This window comes from Engystomops pustulosus, chromosome 2 (genome assembly GCF_040894005.1).
Source record: "Engystomops pustulosus chromosome 2, aEngPut4.maternal, whole genome shotgun sequence".
Classification (NCBI taxonomy): domain Eukaryota; kingdom Metazoa; phylum Chordata; class Amphibia; order Anura; family Leptodactylidae; genus Engystomops; species Engystomops pustulosus.
In genome coordinates, this window is record NC_092412.1 from 117,809,953 (window position 1) to 117,831,759 (window position 21,807).

Here is a 21,807-nt window from a genome sequence, read left to right on the forward strand (position 1 = left end):
ATGGTGGTAGATGCCCTTTAAAAGAAAAGGCTATTTTTTCAGGATGGAATATAGCAATATAGGAGAAAAGTAAGTAGAGAAAAACACACTTTGCTCTGATACAATATACTACACATTCTTGTAGCTACTTATTGTATTATTGAGTAAATCTGACAAAAAAAAAAATCAGTAATTAAGGCAGGTGGTTTTCTAAGAGGTGTATTTTTTAAGAGAGCTTTCATTGTAATGTGTACTGTACTTTACAGTGTGAGTAGTCTCACAACATTGAGAACTGAATAGCAAGTCTCTCATTTATGCTTGCCAAAAAGTACACATTGGCCATAAAATTTTACTGCTTGATATGTGGACCAAAATAAAAGTTATGCAGGGAAATAAAAAACATTTACAATTATTTTACATCACTTTGGTAAACAATCTGAAGGCCTGAAGGACCACTGTCCATAACCATCCTCATCACATATAGATTTATTGCAGATACAATATGTCATTTATTGTAACATACAAGATTTACTTTCAGGATTTACTTTTATTGTTTTACAAGATGAAATATGTGAATAGCAAATAATCTGACCTCTCTTTACATACATATTTAATAAAATATCAAACAGTTGCATTCACTTTATTTTATTAGTGAGTTTTTTTTTTTTTTACAATATATTCCCAGTATATTGAGATCATATGTATAACTTTTTACATGAGAAATTTATAATATAGTATATTTTTTACAACCAAATAACAAATCTCTCAAACTCAAAAAAAAGACCATACCAAAACAAAAAAAATTAATAAAATTGGTCTGTAAAATAAGAGAATTTCAAAAACAAATCTTAAATCTTGTGTTTTTGTGTGTTTACGTAATAAATTGTATATCGTAGGCACATTTTGTTAGCATACTATTAAGCCAGCAATGTCTTTGTATATGATAATGGACACATCAGAACAATTGATGTTTTCTTTTAGCATTGTTGAACAGTCATCTCATTTTGTGAATGCTTACAAAGCGAAATGTGAAGGTAGAGCAGAACATACATTACCAGCCGTAACCATGCTACTTAACTATAGACACCATGCACTGGCCAGCTCTGGAACAACACAGCAACACCAACTACAGAGCCTGTATGTAGTCTCCATGATGTAAAATACTTTCATAAAATATCTCTACAAAAAAATCCTGATTATGTACTGGTGGAAAGTTGGAAAGAAACTGGTGGAAAGTTGGTTTAAGAAAACCTTGCTGCAGTATAGGCCAAATAATATGATGTAAACACAAACATAGGTAAAAACATCTAAGTATCATCTACCTACTGACCAGGTATGTATTCCAGCAGTGGCAATGGTTTTTATCTCTTTAAGTTTTGGTAATGTTCAGCTCTATCCTCAACCTGAAAGGTTGAGTATCAAATCAACCCAAAATTTGGGCACTTTTGCTAAATACAGCAGGTAAAAAAGCAAATGTTTTTTCACCTATATAAAACTACAAACAAACCAAGGGTGAACAATAGGTTATAGAACACGGGCTAATTTGTACATCCACTTTCCTCCGCTCTTCAACATGACAGTTCCCCTTCAAGCCTTCGTTCCATCATGCAGCATTAATAAGACTTGTTTAATATATTACACTTTCATGTATATAATATAATAAACCTCCAATATTATGATGCTAGAAACTGGCAGGTAATAAATCTTCTAGAACTATGCATAATGGGACAATATGCTGGGAAATAAGAGGAGGAAAGACACATGGATATGCCACAGAAGATACAAGCCTCCATGCATACTTAAGGCTTCCTGCCCCACAACAGGGATGTACAATGCTATTTGCGTTCTGTGATCCAGATTATTGGCATGGCACAAGTAAACTTAAATTTATATGGAATTCATTCCATACTTCAGTTATAGTGAATTGCACTGGATTTCATGTCACCCAGAATTGTTTAAAATTCTAAATCACCTGAAATATATAAAAAAAATGTAATAAATAAGATCCTGTGTAATGAGAAATTCAAGTACTTATTTTAGAGTTACACAATGTGCCACTATTCTTTATATGTAAATGTGAGATAGTGGCGCCTGCATTCAGCAGTTGTGCATGCTTCCTAAAAAACAAAATGTTAAAAACAGAGTACAAAGCTCTGTGTGATCAATGTTGTGGGATTTCTTAGGTGATATGCTGTAGGCAATACATGTATTCAATTCCAAATCCCCCTCATTACATCAATGTATTCTAGGCATTGGCATGCACTTCCTATAAACATAACATTCTGTAGAAAATACAGAAAAAGTCATCCCTTTTTTAACAGGAAAACAAGGCATGTCTGTATGATCTGTGATTATTATGTGTAAAACTAGCCAATAAATGATAATAAGCCAGATACTAAGCGAGTCTAATGATAAGATTATAAGAGTTCACCTTATAGGAGGCAGCAGGGAGAATTAAAAATCTAGTGCAAAATGTATTGTGGCCCAAATAAACTGATCTGATAATGGTCCTAGTCTTAGAACACATCCGATCTCCTCCTCCCAGGACCCATCTCATTAGGTTTACATTAATATCAAGTAATGTGCTCTTACTAGTCATTTCCCCTATACACTTGCTATAGACCAGACCAAAAAAAAGAAAAAGAAAAAAAATTAGATCCTATAGCACTTAAGACTCAGTGCTGCACATTTATCGCAGTGGTACGGAAAGAAAAATCCAAGATGTTGAGTGCAAATGTTCTTAGGCAGGTGTGAATATTGTCTGTGGTAAGCCTCATCCGTTTTGGCGACTGTAGTCTCATTCAGTCCATACACTTGTTGATTTGTTGGGGTAGTTTATCGCAAAACTAATAGCAGCAATGTTTTTCAGTGCCTGGAAGTATAAGGACACAAATAACAGCCATTATATTGCTTGTTGTAACTTTATAGACATTTTAAACTGTAAAGCATATAGGACTAGGACAAAGGGGTTTATTTATATGATGTTAAAAAGGGCCACCTCACAAATAACACTTCTCTCCACTGGGACCAGCAGTAATAATGAGAATGTATATCACAATTCATGTGAATGGAGTTGTGGAGCGGGTACGTAGAAACTACCGCATCAACATCAGACGACTGTCTGAATATAGGAGATATCCTGAATAATAATATTATAACACTAAGTCAGCCGCATCAAAATGGATGGAGCTAGTATAGAATATACTACATTTATTGGTAGGTCGTTCACAGCTCTGCACCACTCTGAACAACCCTTCCATATTTAGCGTTGCAGAACCTAATAGTAAGAGACTAGCCATGAATTGCCCGTTACAGGACCCGCAGGTTTTTCAATCTGCCTCTGGCTCCCCATCTCCCATTATCCACCACAACCACTTCTCAGCAGACATACCTGTTCTGTGTATTGGGTGATTTGATCATCTGTAGTTAAACCAATTAGATAATCCTGTAAACAGCCCAGGTTCTGTAGAGACAAAACAAAGTTTCAACCCCTTAACGACCAGGCCCTCATTCGTTTTTCCATTTTCATTTTTCAATTCCCACCTTCAAAAATTTATAACCTGTTTAATTTTCCATGTAAAGAGCTGTGTGAGGGTTTGTTTTTTGGATTACAAATTGCACTTCACAGTGACAGTATTTAATATCCCATGCCATGTACTGGGAAGCGGGAAAAAAAATCCAAATGCAGTGAAAAAATAAATTAGCAGCATTTTTTTTATGGGTTTGGATTTCACGGCTTTCACAGTGCGCCACAAAGGACATGGCTACTTTATTCTTTGGGTCGGTACAAAGACGGAGATACCAAATTTATGTTGGTTTTATAATGTTTTCATACTTTTACAAAAATTACAACCTCCTGTACAAAAAAAAAATCTTAACTTTGTCATGTTCTGGCGCAAATAACTCTTTCATACATCGGTGTACGGAGCCGTGTGTGCTTTCATTTTTTTTTTTTGCGACTTTTGATGATATTTTCTATGCTATGTTACCATTTTGAGGACTGTATGGCTTTTGACCACTTTTTATAGAATTTTTTAAATTTTTCAAAATGGCAAAAGTGCCATTTTCGACTTTGGGCTCTTTATTTAGTTACTGGGTTAACCTTAACCCTAGATTGTCTGATTGATCCTACCATATACTGGGCAAATATATGGAGATTTTCTACATCATATACTACAATGTGCAAATCACACATTGTAATAAACTGTGTGAAACAAAACATGCTCGGGTCTTTGTCTGACCGAAGCTGTCATAGCAATGGATCGCTGATGACTTCACGGAGAGCAGCGATCCAAGTTAACATGGCGCTGCCCGTGGCAGCTTTGCCAGCAGCGATCAGAGGGTTAACTCCACCAATTACGGTTGTTACCTGTGGGTGTTTGCCGCAACATACAGCAAATGCTCAACAACTGAGAGGTTCAACCCTTGAAGACCTGTCACTAGAATTTTATCACCCTGACTATAAGGGCCAGATGATAAAGGGTTACAAGTCCTTCCCATGACACCTAAAATAAGCTGCCTGTGAGGCACTGCACCTTAATTACAGACTTTTTGGTATACAAAATAGCTTTTCTGACTCAAGTGTGCTGGCTTTGACTCTTCTCTCTCCTTGCCTGCCAGTGTTCTACACCCCCTTATTTTGACCGACAGCTCTGTCTTGTGTTACATTCACGTCATGTGACCAGAATGACATCTCAGGTCCTTTAGCTTCCTAACATTAGCAAACTGTAATAATTTTTGGAGTGTATATTCTTGTTGATGTTGTGGTTTATATAAATCTGCACACTTTGACTCCTTTTTACATCCCTTTTTGTGCATCAACGGCTGGCTTTGATGTGAGTTTTATGTAAAAATGCATTTTTTTGTCATCTGGTTGCATGATAATGGTATGGGCTCCAGGATTTCCGCTTTCAAAAATATATACAGAATTTAGGGAGTTGCCTCTACTTTTTAAACTGTTTATCCTCTATATTTTGAAGGTTGTAACTTTCCTAAATTTGTATAGGCGAAAAGCAGTTTTGGGGATATTTCAGTTTTAGTGATATTATGATGATTTATTCTTGTGAATATATGACTATGTGGTACCTGTACTCCACACATTTTTGTCAAAGTCAATTTTTATGCATGGTTTGTGATAAAATCTTACACTTTGAATCAAAATTGCATCAAGGTGCCCATGTCTATAAACGCCTCAATGCAATTTTAAAAATGGGGTTAGTGTCTGGTTCCATAAAACATGTGGTTTGTTGGGGTTCTGCATAATTCTTTTATCTGTAATTTTAGTTTTATTTGTACATGTCAAAATTGTAATACTTACTCTGGCCAATAAAGTGATAAATTTATAGAAATGACTGGCAAGGAAATAGTTAAAGGGTAACACCCTCCAATGATGCCGGCACTGATCGTGGGTGTTACTAGTGGTGGTGTGCTGTATTTTTTGGCTATACTGCATTGTGTTTGGCTAAAAGCAGATGATATTGCTTCTTTCAATAAGCCCAAATATTTTACTTGAAGCCCCTAACCCCTAATTTAGGCATGTCACGGATTCCATCTTAGTTGTTTTGTGTCTATATCTATATTCAAAGCTTGCAAATTTTGTGTTCAGAGACTCCTAACAAGGTTTGTCTTGTGCAAGTTTGCAACTTGCCTCGTGCGCGCCCTGGAACACCCAGCCTGAACTCTCATACACAGAAACTGAATGTTCGGGCCGGACTTAAGATTCTGTACACAATGCAAGTTGCACGCATCAAACGTGCTTGGCGGCAATAGGCCTCAAGGGGAGTCTACCACCGCCACTACATGCGGCATGTGGTGAAATGAAATGTTATTTTTATCGTACTTTTATTACTTTTAACCATTATGTCAGTTATGAAATATTCCCAGTTTAAACTATATGCAAATAAGTTAGCGTACCTTAGTCATGTTTACACCACACAGAGCACTGCTATTCTCACCTAAAATCACTTTCCACTAGCGTCACCCCATGCTTCTCTAGAGAAGGTAGAGCACTGAAGACACTACCTTAATGTGTCAACCGCCAATGGATTCAAATGGGAATTTCTTTTCTACAACATGCTGCCTACACATTATAATGCATGGTGGAGGTGGTAGTCTGTCTTTAAAAACTCTGTTTTCATTTGTATACTTACATGTGCAGAGTTTTCTGCAAGGAAGAACAATTCCGTAAGAGCTCTGTGTAGGGGAAGTAGAACTCCAGAGCTTGCGCCATCCTGGCATGCTACATTTTCCAAGGAGGTGAATACTGGCCATAATGGCTTCAACAGCCTGAGGTCACAGTCTCTAATAGGAAGACAAAAGAAAAGAAAAAAAAAAAAAAAAGAACAGTAAGTCGGCTAGCGATTCAGCAGTATTTAAACATGGTGCAGTCTTCTCTTGGTGTCGATCACCCTCACCCTCCAGGTTATACACCATGGATAGTGTAGTGGTAGAGCTAAAAGAACATAAATCCACAGATGCATATGTTTAGGACATCATGAAAAGTTAGTTAAAACACTAGATGGTTTCTGCTCAATTGGAATATGTAAAACTTTTGAAGAGTTATACACAGTTCAGAAACTTCCTAAGGTGTGGTTCTAGCAATATTTACAACTGAGGCATGCATACAACAGGTACATTATGATCGGTCCCCATCATGACCTGTCCTTGTAGGGCCCTAAACATTTTTATCTACCTCCACTAAGGGTCAAATATCCTTCTTCTATACTGTTTTATTAAATAGTCAGTAAAAGTCATACCCATCAAAAGTCGTGCCAAATGGGAGAGGGATTTAGGCCCTATCACAGACGTGTAATGTTCAAAACATCTGTAAATGGTACCCATCTCCAAGAGAGGTCCATAGAATATCACATCTTTTGATGCTCCATAGAGCATACAAGTCACCTCATCTGCTCTTCTATATAGGAGTTTGAGAAGACTCAACTTGCCCGAGAATTGGGTTGGAATGTGCTGGAATTCTGCATATCATATCAGAGCGTAGGGAGCTTGAAACTCTTTGAAAGTATTTTTGGTTACCGTAGAAGCAACACCCATGTCCTGCCTACTTGGAACATTAAATGTAGAAAATTTAACGCAAGCCAATAATGTAGGCATCCAGCGTGCTCTCTACCAAGTTAGAAAATGAACAGCAGCACACTGGATAAGACCTTGACTCTTAATACAACTTAGGGCCTGTGATACTAACTGTATTTGGCTTATTAAGTTCTTGATTGCTCATTGCCATTTATCGCACTATTTTGAGGTAATAAAGCTTCAACTCTGGGAGCCGACTCTTGGGTAGGCAGGAAAGGGGGGTTTCTTCGGTTTCTGTTTGGATACTATGATCTTTATAATGCAGACTTGGTATATTGCTGTATAATAGGATACCGCTCCGGTCAATGTTCGATTGTCTTTTGCCCAAATTCTAGGCAATGTACAACTTTGATCTTGTCTGTTTGAGAGTTTAGTAATGGTGTAATGAAGACACACACATCTCTTTGACATTATCTTTTGGATAAATTATTGTTGTGTAAGATTTAGGAGGTGCTCTGTTTGTGCAGCCTAATTTTTCAACCATGTCTGTTGACTAAGGGAGCCCAATCAGTAGTAGGAGGCGCAGTATAGTGATCCAGTGATGCTACTTCCTGCATCACATGCCCAAGGACTATATTAAAGAAACCTGAGAGCAGGGAAAGAACTTTTACTAGTAACCTGCTTGCGATAGGCAGTTTATTTTTGAATGAAAAAATGTATTCATCTTCTCACCTCATGTGACCAAGCTGTAACATCTTTAATAATAGATGGATTGCCTTTAATCGCTGATGGCCGGTCTGCCGGCATGCCACATCCACCTGCCATTCCCATATACTGGATAGAGGAAGATGAGGGATAACTCTTTGGTCGGACAACATCTGTTTTAAAATTTCAAATCCTAAAAAGGCAAATGATTATTTGTCAGACAAATGCGAAATAAAGTTACAAAAGCAACCCACGCAACGCAGTTTATCTACCCTATTCTGAATTGTGGTTTTGTGTTTTCCAATATGTAGCCTTTGCCAATTTCCTCCACTGTTGTTTCATGTTTTGAGTGTGTTCACACGTTACAGTTAAAACTGCATCACAATAATAAACAGTTTTTAAGTGGTTTTAGTTGCAGTTTCTTGATTTAAAAAGTGAAAAACATCTGAACAGGTGAATTGGATTTTGAAGGGGAAAACTGTTCAATAAATGTTCAGTCCTTGTTCAGTCCTTATCTTCCACCTGTTAAATTAAAGGGGGTGTCCACTTTTAGCAAATAATTGATATGGTTTGTGTAAGTTAGAGTTATCAATTCCTCAGGGTTTTCTGGATCTCTGCTTGCTGTGTGGTGTGATTGACAGAAGGTTTCACAAGCTGTTATCACAGAGAGTGATAATAACAGCTTGTGCACCTGCATGTCCATGTCAGATTTCTATCCACTGGAAGTAAACAAAAGCTTTCTATAGGAAGTCAGCAAGCCGAGATCGACAAAACTGTGAGGAATTGATACAGAAAGTATATAGGAAAAGTCGATAACTTTTCCTTACACAAATCATATCAATTATTTGCAAAAGGACAAACCCTTTAAAGTTTATGGAAAAGTTAGTTACCACTTAAAATAATTCTGTCAAAATATATTAAAATAGGTAATGATATATACTTATTACACAAGGTTTGCCATGTAGAAAATGTATCAAAAATGATGCAGTAGTTTAAAAAGGAGAAAGTCCAGAGGTGTAAAGTAGAGTCAAACACATCTACGGTATATTTTTTTAAATAAAAATACATCACTTTATAATAAATCGGTAAGTAAACTAGAGCAAAAGTAAATACAAATTGTACTAACCTGTCTGAAATCTTCCTCTATGTCCAGCAGCCACCGTAAATTTATACCCCCATTCTGTACAGCTCATGTCCGATGTAAAGCGGTAGAACAAGGTATCTCCTAAAACCAAAAATGTTTTGAAAAGTAAGGGATTGTTCTATCAACAGAAAAGCTCATATAGTTTGTTTACATCCGATTACATACAAAACACTTAAAGGGAACCTGTCATCAAGAACAAGCACAATAAAACCTACCATTGTGCCTTTATTGAAAAGTGTAGTGCAGACATCCTAATACAAACCTGCCTTCTCCCACCAGTAAAATCATTTCTCAAATATTTTCTCCCTTTGCCTACATTGGCCCCGCCCACTAGTGTGGTTCCGCCCACTATAGTGGTTTCCCTCACCGCACCGTGAGGTGGGTTACCTGGAAAGAATATTACAGTTTCCCACACAATGCTCACTGCTAAATACACCATGCAGCGAGAGGCTCAGCATTTTGGAAAGGACCAATTTACAGAAATACTGATTTGGAGAGACGCTAAGAGGTCAGTCAAAAGAAGGGGCCTGGTTCACTGGCAGCCTCAAAAAAAAAAAATTATTTTCAGAAGTTGATGGTCTACTCATATGCATGTCATGAAAACAGCTGTAATATGGTATCTCAGTGGCAGATAATTTTAGGTAATATGGGGTGGACTTTTAATCCTTTACCAGCAGGTATTAGAGGTGTGAAGGGTAAAATTCTGGTATAGAGCTCTATAACATGTACTGTAACAGTACATAGTACTTTGATACATATGAAGCTCAAGAAAAAATACATATATGCTCAGTAGTATTTTATAGATGAGCTTCCCTTACAGTCTATAAACTGAATTAAATTCTCCATAGACACCTAGCTGCCATACAGTGACCACACAACCACACCAGTTAACATTGAGTTTATAAACGCAAATGTTAATAGCAATGTAATTAGGCAAATTTCCTCTCTTCAGCTGTTGTATTGCGTTTCAAAACACAAAGAAAATGCCATGTGAACCCTACGTTAGATTTTTTTGTTCAAAGAATTCTGTTGAAAACGGTTTAATAAATCTGCCACATGTGATCAATGAATGGTGATAGATACAATTCTTGTTATTTCCCATTTCCTACACTCACCTGGAAGTTCAAAATCAGCCCACTTTATAGGTGGGCCACTAAGCCTATGCAGATCTTGCTTGAAGTCAGAGGAGCTTGAAATGATCAGTTCATCACAACCTTCTTCTGTGTTACATAAGGGATCAAATTTGACTGACAGGTAAATTGCTCCAGGGATGTGAACTTTGTCCTAAAGAACAAAAATGGTAATGAATATACAATTTCAAAGATGAGATTTTCATCTTTATAATACCAGAACCATAGTTGAAGGTGCTACTCAGGCCAAGATAGGGTCATCTGAAGTTATCGAAACATATATAGCAATAACAAAAACCATCTATAGTATAGGATCGTCCGATCCATAGGAATACTAACTTTTGTTGAAGGGAATTCTTTTTATTCATAAGCAAAGATGGATTCAGTCTAATCAACTTAGAGGTGTTGCCCACTGAGACTAAGCTTTTTATGATTCTATTTCCTAGTGAAATCCCTGCACCACTCTCCTTGACCTGTGCTGTGTCTCCGATTCATAAAATGCATGCGCAAAGTACCATCGTGGTTTTACTGCAGAGTTACGGAAGGCGGAGTATTTACAACTGACGTACATAGCAGTGAGTTAAATCTACATTTAGTTTTTTTACTGCATTCAGAACAGAATATTAAAAGAACAAATTACAATACAAATACAACAAAGCAAAAGTACTCAATTAAGTCGTTTATTGAGACGTCCGTTGATACATTGTAAGGATCTAAAGGCTCCAAATACGGACACACAATCTAGAAATACAAGCATTATCAATAGTGACTCAACTTAAAAGGAAACCTACCATTTGATTTCATGCATTAAGAACCAAACATACCTTGAGAATGCTGTAGAAACATATCTTGTTTAATCCCTTAGTTGAGTAGTTTTGCAGAAAAAACAATTATGACATTCAGGACCTTGGGAAAGCTGGATTGCAGAACATAAAAACATTGCACAAGCTGCCTGCAATTGCACTTGACAGACATGACTAATCAGTGATGGTGCAGTGATTGATTACTTCTGCCTGTCAGTGATTATATCATTCTCCTGAGCAGTGTAAGAGAAGAATCACTAAGCCAGGCAAAGTAGTGACAGAGACTCATTATCCTGAATTTTATAATTGTTTTTTCAGCAAAACCACTCAGCTGAAAGACAAAACAAAATATATTTCTGCACCAGTGTGACTACAGCATTCTCAAGGTATGTTTGGTTCATAATGCATGAAACAAATGGTAGATTTTCTTTAAGCAGACAAGTTTTGCATATCATGCTTGGTAGACAGTTTAAAAATAAGTACTAAGCTTGATACCTCAAAAATGGTATTGTTGTTGTAAGGGTGTTTGGATTCTCGGACTTGCACGGCAGTTCCAGGCTCTTCCATGAACTGACAGGCTGTAAGTGCTACTGTGCCAAGCATACTCTCACTGCAGCCACTGAGAACCTTCTGCAAGATCTATAGGAAAAGAAAATAGATATTAACTTTGTTGTATGTTTTACTTAATAAAGAATAGTACAGTGGTGCTGATAATAGCACAAATATGTTCTGTCTTTTTTTGGTGTGTTAATGTTTCTATTAATAAATTAGAAGTTCTGTTGCTTTTTTTCTAACACTCTTTATATGAGGTGGGGGCATTTCTGTTTTGATACAGAGAATTAATCAGTTTATAGACTAATATTACTCACATATGAGGATCTGCCAAAACTCTCTATTCTCTAAATACACCAGCAGTGCACATCTCTATCCTTTCCTCCCAGTTGGCAACAATGTATGGTTATGAGTAATAAGTATCAGCCTGACATCCATGGACTTTCTAAACTTTATCCCAGACCGCAATGATCAGTTGTAAGGTGTCTGCAATGATCCTGGTTACCATAACAGCACGACATTTTGAAAATCCAATTGTCACTTGGACAAAAAAAAAATTGTGCCTGCAGCTCCAATTATAAAATATACCAGTTCCAACTTACATACAAATTCAAGTACAAACTGTCTACAAAGCCGTGTATGTGAGACAACTGCCTTAGCTGCAAAACTCAGAGCAGGTCCTATTCCAACCTGTGTTTGCAAGTCATTTTTACGGTCATCGGCGTATGCGCGAACCTCGCATGCCAATGACACACGGGCTCAATGGATTACAAATCTGTTGGTGGCTCGAGATTGTACACATTGTGGCCTGATATAGGGATAAAACCCCTCCTACAATGAATTATAACGAAGAGGTGGTATTCCTACAAGTCACAGGCTCTGAGGATGCACCCAGCAACCCCTGTAATAGCTGCTCACCACAGCTGATAAACAGAGAATGGAATAGGTACTAGACAGCTCCGTTCTCTGTGTAGTGCCTGAACCAATTTCTCATTCATCTCAATGAGATCCAAGCAGCAGAGAAAGGAGAAGCAAGCCTTAAAAAGGGGTTATTCGGCATTTCAGCAAACTGTTATTTTTTGCACAAAGAAAAATTACTGTATTAATTTTTCCAATATACTTTCTGTATCTATTCCTCGCATCTTTCTAGATCTCTGCTTGCCGTCCTTCTATAGAAAGCTTCTATGTTTACTTCCAGAGGACAGGAATCTGATCATGGTCACACAGGTGCACAGCTCTTAGTATCACAGAGAGTAATCAGAGCTGCGTGTTATAACGAGCCGTGCACCTGTGTGACCATGGTCAGATTTATGTCCACTGAAAGTAAACAGAAGTTTTCTATAGCAGGACAGCAAGCAGAGATCTAGAAAACTGTGAGGAATTGATACAGAAGGTATATGGGAAAAATTTATAACTTTTCATTGTACAAACAATAACATTTATTTGCTGAAATGGAAATAACCCTTTACATTCCATTCTCTTGATTGGCTGCCAAGAAAATTTCACCTGAGAAGTCAAGGGTTTTGGACTACATAACAGATTTATAAAAATCTCCAAAATGATAAATCTGCCCTTACACAGTAGGTACGTGACTTGAAGGAGGTGAGATAATACACTTTCAGAAAAATGCCTTGTGAGCATTTATATTCTATAAGTTGCTGTAAAGCATTCACCACCTACCAGGTGTCTGAACTCGATTATTAATACCTTAATGATAACTAGGAAAGAGATTCTGTGAAAGCTAAAGTGGATGCTTGAGTAGATGCTTCTTGGTGTGAACAGTTAACCTTATAATTTTGGAAAATGTTCTGAGAGAAGAATAATTGTATTATGGCATAATAATAATGATACCGTGTAAGAAGTCAATGAAACATCTGGAAATGAAGAACCAGGCTTTATACTGCCTTATGATGGAGTGCCCTCTGCTATAAACCACTGCCTATACCTTATAAGAAGGTAGTTTCATTATAAACATTGGACGTCAAACAGAAACTCACAGCGGTCAGAGACAGCGGTGAAGTCCAAAGATTCTGTCGTGCAAATGCAACATGTTATCCACCGATTTTACTGGATGGATTACAAACCGTGAAATCCCCAAAAACGTGTTGGGGCCAATCCACTGTTCCATTCAGAAACCAAAGCCACAACAATACTGGATAAATCATACAAAATATGACGAATTCCTTTTGACAGAAAACAATTGTACTGCATGACATATTTTACCAGTTAAAGGAAATCTACCATCAAAATCAAGCATGATAATCCAGGGGCCCTTATTCATATGTCCACGGACTATGATTATCTACTTATAGGTTATCAATGGCTTCCTTTCTTCTAAAATCATGCTAATGAACCTGAGGGGCTCTGGGGTGTTTTCAAAGCCCCTCGGTGATGTCTTTTACCTTGTTGTTACAATGAGCAGAACATGTCTCCTCTCCCCCTGCTCTGCCATGAAGTGCCAGCTGAGGTTGAGACATGTTCTGCTTATTGTAACTATCAGTGAAAATACTTCACAGAGGGGCTGTGGAAAGACCCCAGAGCCCCTCAGGTTCATTAGCATGATTTTAGAAGAAAGGAAGCCATTGATAACCTATAAATAGATAATCACAGTCCATGGACATATGAATAAGGGCCCCTGGATTATTATGCTCGATTTTAGAAGGAAGGAGGCCTTAGAAAACAAAATTTAAGATTACATACACAAAATACACATTATACAAGCTTTTTTCTATGACAGCTGGAAACCCTTTCTATATTTAAGAATAAAAAAAGGCAAATCATATGTTTGGTTATTTAAAATTAAAAAGGCGTTGATGCGTTCTCAAGTGTTCTCTTACATTTGGCCTTTGCTGTATATCCCACTCTATAACGAGCATGGTAATAATTAATGGGCAGAAATTGATAGGTTATCTCCAGTTATATTGCTGGCAGTACCTTCGACGTGAGTGCTGATGACTTTTCAGCCATTCTGTGATGGACTTTCAAGAGACCTTGAGAGACTGTATCCACCTGTGTAGTGCAAGCTTGTATAACATTCTCACAATCCGCATCATATTCTTAATACTGCTATAATGAGTCTAAGAGACTCTTCTACTATGTGTTTTTGTACACTATTTTTCTATGTTCTTATTCAGTTCTATATGAAAACTTTTAATAAAAACTATATTAAATAAAAAATAAAAAGCATGCCCCAACAAATTGTAGTAACAAAGGAATAGCATAACACAAGGGAATACAGAAAAGTTCTTTTATGGACTGTGCTGGGTTCATATGAATGATAACCAAAGTTCAATTACTTGGTTGACAGAATGAAGATTTGTGTAATCAAAGTGTTAACTTCAGGGACAGCGGCTGCTGTGAATAGCAGACCATTATAGACATGCCACAAGGTCAAGCCGCATGTGATACAACAAACCCCATTTAATAAACCAAGTTTGAAGATTTTGAATTACCTTCTCCCAGAGCTGCTTTTCTTCTAGGTGCATTAGCATGTTTAAGATATAGGTGATATGTGCTGGTCCGCTAAGCTCCAGGATGTCTTCATTCAGTGGAACACCATCAGGCCATTCTGCGAGCAGGGATGCCAGGACATGCCGAGCATATATTACAGCCGTAGCCTCATTCACATGGTACAAGTAATCTCGTACTGCCATCTTGCTGCGAGAGTCAAGTTCTTTGCGGAGAAGAGCGGAGCTCTTGGTGCGTCTTTGCTTGGAGTAGCTGAGCTGAAGCTCACTTTCACTGGTCACAATAAGTTTTTGAGTGACTGGGTTCGTCTCCTCTGCCGCTTTTTCACACTGGGTAGGTTTGGGCTAGGAACAGAAAAAAAAAAAAAAGAAAAGAAGAAGAATTTTCAGACTTTATAACAGGTTTTGTTTTTGTTTTTTAGAAATGTGTATGTGCCTTTAATTACTGGTGTGGGAAGAAAATATTAAAATCTGATTTTTTAGTTGCATCAAATACCGTATTTTTTGGACTATAAGACGAACTTTTTAGCAAGAAAAAAAATCTTGCTGAAAAGTGCCAGTGTCTTATAGACTGAAAGTCAGGAGGATCCACCACTGCCAGACCCTCCTAATCGCTGTAATGGAGATCGGGTGATGCCCTGATATAGAGGTGCACCCGATCTCCCAGAGAGGAGCCTCCACACTGCTCTCCCCTCTTCGGTGTGTCCTACAGGACCCGTGGTTATGTCAGAATCATATGACTGATCACACGCTTCTTACATCACCACATACTGCTGAGAATGGAGACATGCTACGCTGGGACAAGGTAAGAAGTAGGGGAAGAGGGAAATAGGGGAAGAGGGAAATAGGGGAAGAGGGAAATAGGGGAAGAGGGAAATAGGGGAAGAGGGAAATAGGGGAAGAGGGAAATAGGGGAAAAGGGGGGGGGGGGGAGTGTTTCTGTGTGTATAGCCAAGCTGTGTGTTTAAATGTATGGATGATGCAGATCTGTGTGTGCTGTGCTTTATTGCGACCAACAGAGATACTTTAATTGGTGTAAAATATATTTTTTCTTTTTTGTAAGCCTGAATCTGGGGTGCGTCCTATAGCAAGAAGAGTCTTATAGTACGAAAATACGGTAATTCCTATCCTTCAGCTAGAGAAAGCCCCTGAAAATCTCCACTATAAAGAAATTCCCACAGAGTGAAATTAAATGCTGAATAGGACTGTGTACACATTAAGGTTCCTAAAACTTTAGATTTCCAATTGTATGTACTGCATGTATTGTGGATTTAAAAAAAAATTAAAAAATGAAAAAAAAAAAGTTTAGTCTGATAGTCTGACCAATATACTCCACATACCAGGCATGGCGGGATAATCATATCTGTGTCCGTCACATTTGAGAGCTGCTCCTCCAACTTTCCAGACTTAAGGGGCTGCCATTTCCAAGCCATCTTCTTGACTTTTTCATCAACTACAACAGTTTTGCCATCAAATCTGTTATAAATAGAAAAAAAAAAAAGAACTAACTAAAACAGGTCTCTTAATCCCTCTTTGTCCAGGTCATAAACGGCTTTAATCCTTTGTCCAGGTCATAAAAGGCTTTAATAACTAGATATTTTTAACAAATGTTCAATCTTATTGGTATAAGGGCCATTGATTCTAATTTTCATGAAATACCTCAAACATTTATTGTGTTTATTTAGTTAAATATGGGGATAGTTAAAAATAATTTCTAGGGTTTTTTTTGTTGGGGGGAGGGGTTAAAGAAAAAAAAAAAATTCTCCAGTTTTTGTAAAAGTAGAAAAGATGTACAAAAGATGTTGCTGTAGACTCAGGACCTGCGCCTGCTGACGTCTTTCATCAGTGGGTAGTCAGCATCCAGTTATTACACCTAACATTTTTGCAAAAGAAAACGTGAACCTGTCACTATGTTTAAACCAACTACACTACTAGCCCCTTCCGGTAGGGTATGCCATGCACTTTCTAGAATTCCCTCTTATCTGAAATCTCATCCATTATTACATGAGATGAATTGAGTTTAGTAGTTGCAGATGGTGTGTCAGTTTAGAAGCCATATCTTCGGCTCTATAGTACCTAGAAACATTATGTGTGTTATGTGTGTGTCATATTAAAGACAAGAATTTCATCTTTCCGATCACAACATGTACCGTGAATACTCGAGTATAAGCCGATCCCCCTAATTTTACCACCAAAAACTGGGAAAACCTATTGACTAGAGTATAAGCCGAGGGTGGGAAATACATTGGTCAGTCATGTAGTATACAGCCAGCCGCCATGTAGTAGTATACAGCCAGCCAGCCGCCATGTAGTAGTATACAGCCAGCTGCCATGTAGTAGTATACAGCCAGCCGCCATGTAGTAGTATACAGCCAGCCAGCCGCCATGTAGTAGTATACAGCCAGCCAGCCAGCCCCCATGTAGTAGTATACAGCCAGCAAGCCAGCCCCCATGTAGTAGTATACAGCCAGCAAGCCTGCCCCCATGTAGTAGTATACAGCCAGCAAGCCTGCCCCCATGTAGTAGTATACAGCCAGCAAGCCTGCCCCCATGTAGTAGTATACAGCCAGCCCAGTCATCCCCCATGTAGTAGTATACAGCCAGCCCAGTCAGCCCCCATGTAATAGTATACAGCCAGCCAAGTCAGCCCCCATGTAATAGTATACAGCCAGCCAAGTCAGCCCCCATGTAATAGTATACAGCCAGCCAAGTCAGCCCCCATGTAATAGTATACAACCAGCCCAGTCAGCCCCCATGTAATAGTATACAACCAGCCCAGTCAGCCCCCATGTAATAGTATACAGGCAGCCCAGTCAGCCCCCATGTAGTAGTATACAGGCAGCCCAGCCTGCCCCCATGTAGTAGTATACAGGCAGCCCAGCCTGCCCCCATGTAGTAGTATACAGGCAGCCCAGCCTGCCCCCATGTAGTAGTATACAGGCAGCCCAGCCTGCCCCCATGTAGTAGTATACAGGCAGCCCAGCCTGCCCCCATGTAGTAGTATACAGGCAGCCCAGCCTGCCCCCATGTAGTAGTATACAGGCAGCCCAGCCTGCCCCCATGTAGTAGTATACAGGCAGCCCAGCCTGCCCCCATGTAGTAGTATACAGGCAGCCCAGCCTGCCCCCAGTAGTATACAGGCAGCCCAGCCTGCCCCCTGTAGTATACAGCCAGCCGGCCCCCTGTAGTATACAGCCAGCCTGCCCCCTGTAGTATACAGCCAGCCTGCCCCCTGTAGTATACAGCCAGCCTGCCCCCTGTAGTATACAGCCAGCCTGCCCCCTGTAGTATACAGCCAGCCTGCCCCCTGTAGTATACAGCCAGCCTGCCCCCTGTAGTATACAGCCAGCCTGCCCCCTGTAGTATACAGCCAGCCTGCCCCCTGTAGTATACAGCCAGCCTGCCCCCTGTAGTATACAGCCAGCCTGCCCCCTGTAGTATACAGCCAACCTGCCCCCTGTAGTATACAGCCAACCTGCCCCCTGTAGTATACAGCCAGCCTGCCCCCTGTAGTATACAGCCAGCCTGCCCCCTGTAGTATACAGCCAGCCCACATGTAGAATATAGCCTGCAAGTCCCTTAAAGTATATAGCAGCAGCTGACATCCACGTAGCTGTCGTGGACTTGCAGCCGGAGCACATGAAGACAGAAGAGGCGTGGCCACGGAGCGGTCTCGGACCTGTGCCATGAACATGAAGAAAGGCTGCCCGGCCTTTGGAATGGTGAGTTGTCAGTTTATATTTTTTTTGTATACCCAAGTATAAGCCGAATGGGGAATTTTAAGCAAAAAAATTGTGCTGAAAAACTCGCTTTATACTCGAGTATATACTGTATATGCCTTTGTCTGCTACAGAACCAGAGATTCAGGCAATTAAATAGATGGTAGGAAATGCAAGCTGCATATAAAGATCCAGTCCCTGCCCATTGTCTGTATGTTCAGGCTTATGGTTCACTGAGCTAACAGAACTGATGTGATCTGAAAGATGAGATTCTTATCCATCTTATGCCACAAAAAGTAAGTTTCTAGTTACTATCAAACCAAAAAATGAAATGAAACACCTCCTGTAACCACTAAATTTGACTCAAGGTGAGATTTCAAATAAGAGAGGGTATTCTAGAAAGGACATTTCATACTTGACCTTAGGGTGCTAGTAGTTTAGTCTGGTGACAGGTTCTCTTTAAAAAGAAAGACAAATTGGAATCATATACTAAGAATATCAATTTTAATAATAAAACAAGATTTTTTAACATCTTAAACTAATACAAACCTTTTGTGAACTTTGTCAAGGAAGGAGTCTGTATTCTTCATTTCCATTTCATACATGGCACGAAGGATGTGTAAAGGTACATTGTGAGATTCATGAAGTACCTGAAGAGGGTAGGTCAGGCAAGAATATTAAAAACTAATTTTTGTTATATTATTTGTATTCCACTTAAACATACACTACATTTATACAGGAGAATAAACTAGACCAAAACACACAAAAATGGAAATACAAAGTTTGTTAAAAGTGTTATTACAGGTAATGTATAAGTAATACACAATATGCAAATAATGTCAGCTCAAAGATGTACATCCGATTTTTCTACAAGGCTTTATATCAGCTGACATCCATTTTTCCATGCATGCAATCGGTAGAAACAAATTCATGTTTGCAACAAAAACTAGCAGTATCCTATGCTCACGTTGATTTAAAGATGAGCAGTCTGTAGAATTTACCATCCAAACCAATAATACCTGCTGGTAGAGGTAACGAGTCCTCCCCACATTACCTAAAATGAGCTGCCAGTGAGGCACTGTACCTTAGGCTGTATTCACAGGAACGTGTGCTTCCCCAGCAGCAGACGGGGCGAGCACACATGGGTAGTGCCCTGGAGACTATGAGGGGTGAGTGCTGCTCCCTTCACCATAGTAAACACCACCACACGGCTGTTATTGCAACCAAAGATAGAGCATGCTCTATCTTTTTTGTGGCAACAGCACGGTGAGCATGCGTTCTAATCATAAAGGGTCCCGGGCGCCTGATATGTAAATTTCCATACTTGCCCTGCCCCCTTGTTCCCTGCTATGACATGCTGCTGTATGGAACTAGTACATAAAGTACATCAACCATTTGTTTTTATGCTTTGTGAACCAAACATACCTTGAGAATGTTGTAGCTACACGGATGCAGAAACATATCTTGTTTAGTCCCTGATCTGAGGGGTTTTGCTCAAAAAACAAATTATAAAATTCAGGACCTTGGGAAAGCTGGGTGCCTACATAAACACATTACACGGAGCTCCCTGAACTGTTTACTTATAAGAAATATTGTGTTCATTTTTTTTTACAAAGTGCCTTATGTTACATTGATGTCATGTGATCAGGGTGATGTCATCTAAGGTGACACCAGAGGGGATGTGTCTATCTTGGCCAGTCCCTCCCATCTAGACCTTATGCCTCCTCACTATTTAGAACTTAATCTTAGATGACATCACCCTGGTCATATGAGATGCTTTTCCCTCTAAAATTCTCCATGCATGCATCTTATCACATGTAATCACAGCAGGATGGGGAGACGTAGAAGTCCATGGAGGGTGCTGTGATGTGATCAGATACATAAATGTGCCAGATATGACAAATTTTAGGGGGGAAAAGGACCTTAGATGACAATACCCTGGTCACATGACATCAAGTGCAGAACAGCGAGGAGACATAAGGCATAGGGAGGAGTATATGGGAGGGGCCAGCCAAGAAGGATACACCCCTTCTGTTGCCAGTTAATAGAACACTAAATTGATTTTATTGGGATGTGAAGGAAACTAATTTTTAGCTAAAAGGCTTACATTTAGTTAATAGGACTAATAGCAACTCGTCACTAGCTGTATTTGAGAAAAATTTGGTGGCAGGTTCCCTTTAAGTCTAAAATAAGTAATGACTCTACAAGAAATAAGAGCATCCAGGCGTTTCCACATCATATTGAAGACACTAAGATTTGAGCCATGAAAACCCTTCCCATTTGTACTTGCAACAAACAAAATTAACCCACTTCCCTAAAAAAGAAGTTGTCTTTAACCTGTAATTATGATTTTATGTTCACAGTTTTACCTGAAAACATATTGTTGTCGCTTCATCAAGATCTTCAAAGGGGTCGTTTTTTTGCAGCATTTTATCAGAAGAAGGCGATTCTTTGTCTTCGACTCCTTTCTCAAAATCTGCAGATTGCGTTTCATGTACACCATTGTTTTGCTTCTTTGATGAATACAACAGTATAGACAAGATCTACACAAAAGCAAACATTTTAGAGGCCGATCCAGGTTAGCTGACCAATTAAAGAAAAGCACTGCTAATATTCTACATACTACCAACCACAAATCACTAAACAAACTACATATATTACAGGGTAATAACAAGGTCAGATATGACCAATAGAAATGGTCACAAGAGCTTGCAATCCAGGAGAAAGTCTACATTATCATTAAAAGGCAATTCCAATCTAATAAAGTAATAATGGTTTATCCTGGTGAAAGGCTATTATATAACTGGGGGGGGGGGGGGACGCCTAGTAATGAGTGACCCCTTCAAAGTATAGCTCCTCACCCGAGTGTATGGGAACCACACAGCTCTATTAGAGAGATGGGGTCTAGCGGTTGTTCCCAGAGAGACAGATCAGGTGGAGCAACTCCTTAGCGAGGAAAACAAAGTGGCCACTGAACCAATACTGTACCCACTTCATTCTCAGAAGCAATAATGACATCTCGTAGCAACATACTATTGATTTGCAAGATAACACCATCTCTTTAAGAAGCAATGGATATGTCCTGAATAACATTGCTTGCTTATGTGCCCACATGTACCGTATTTTTCGGATTATAAGGTGCACCATCAATAATGTCTGCCAAAATGTCTAGGTTCATATATAAAAGGCGCACCTGATTATAAAGATGAATGACCAGCAGGTGGCAGACCTGTGCACAGTTCTAGGCAGCTTTTGTCTTTAAGTACAGTTCATGTATAA

The 21,807-nt window shown here is 39.0% G+C and overlaps 1 protein-coding gene across 1 annotated transcript in view; it reads right to left on the reverse strand.

Moving 5' to 3' along the window:
* Positions 1-304: 304 nt before the first annotated feature.
* The window catches only part of ZZEF1 (zinc finger ZZ-type and EF-hand domain containing 1), an 84,147-nt gene continuing 62,644 nt past the window's right edge, over positions 305-21,807 (reverse strand). Inside the window, exons 45-55 of the mRNA XM_072136141.1 lie at positions 20,898-21,071; positions 19,078-19,178; positions 16,150-16,285; positions 14,795-15,154; positions 11,286-11,429; positions 9,973-10,141; positions 8,840-8,938; positions 7,741-7,906; positions 6,129-6,279; positions 3,371-3,442; positions 305-2,851 (exon numbers count right to left, since the gene is read on the reverse strand). Of these exons, the coding sequence (XP_071992242.1) occupies positions 2,777-2,851; positions 3,371-3,442; positions 6,129-6,279; positions 7,741-7,906; positions 8,840-8,938; positions 9,973-10,141; positions 11,286-11,429; positions 14,795-15,154; positions 16,150-16,285; positions 19,078-19,178; positions 20,898-21,071 (1,647 nt within the window). The 3' untranslated portion in view covers positions 305-2,776. The remainder of the gene's footprint in view (positions 2,852-3,370; positions 3,443-6,128; positions 6,280-7,740; positions 7,907-8,839; positions 8,939-9,972; positions 10,142-11,285; positions 11,430-14,794; positions 15,155-16,149; positions 16,286-19,077; positions 19,179-20,897; positions 21,072-21,807) is intronic.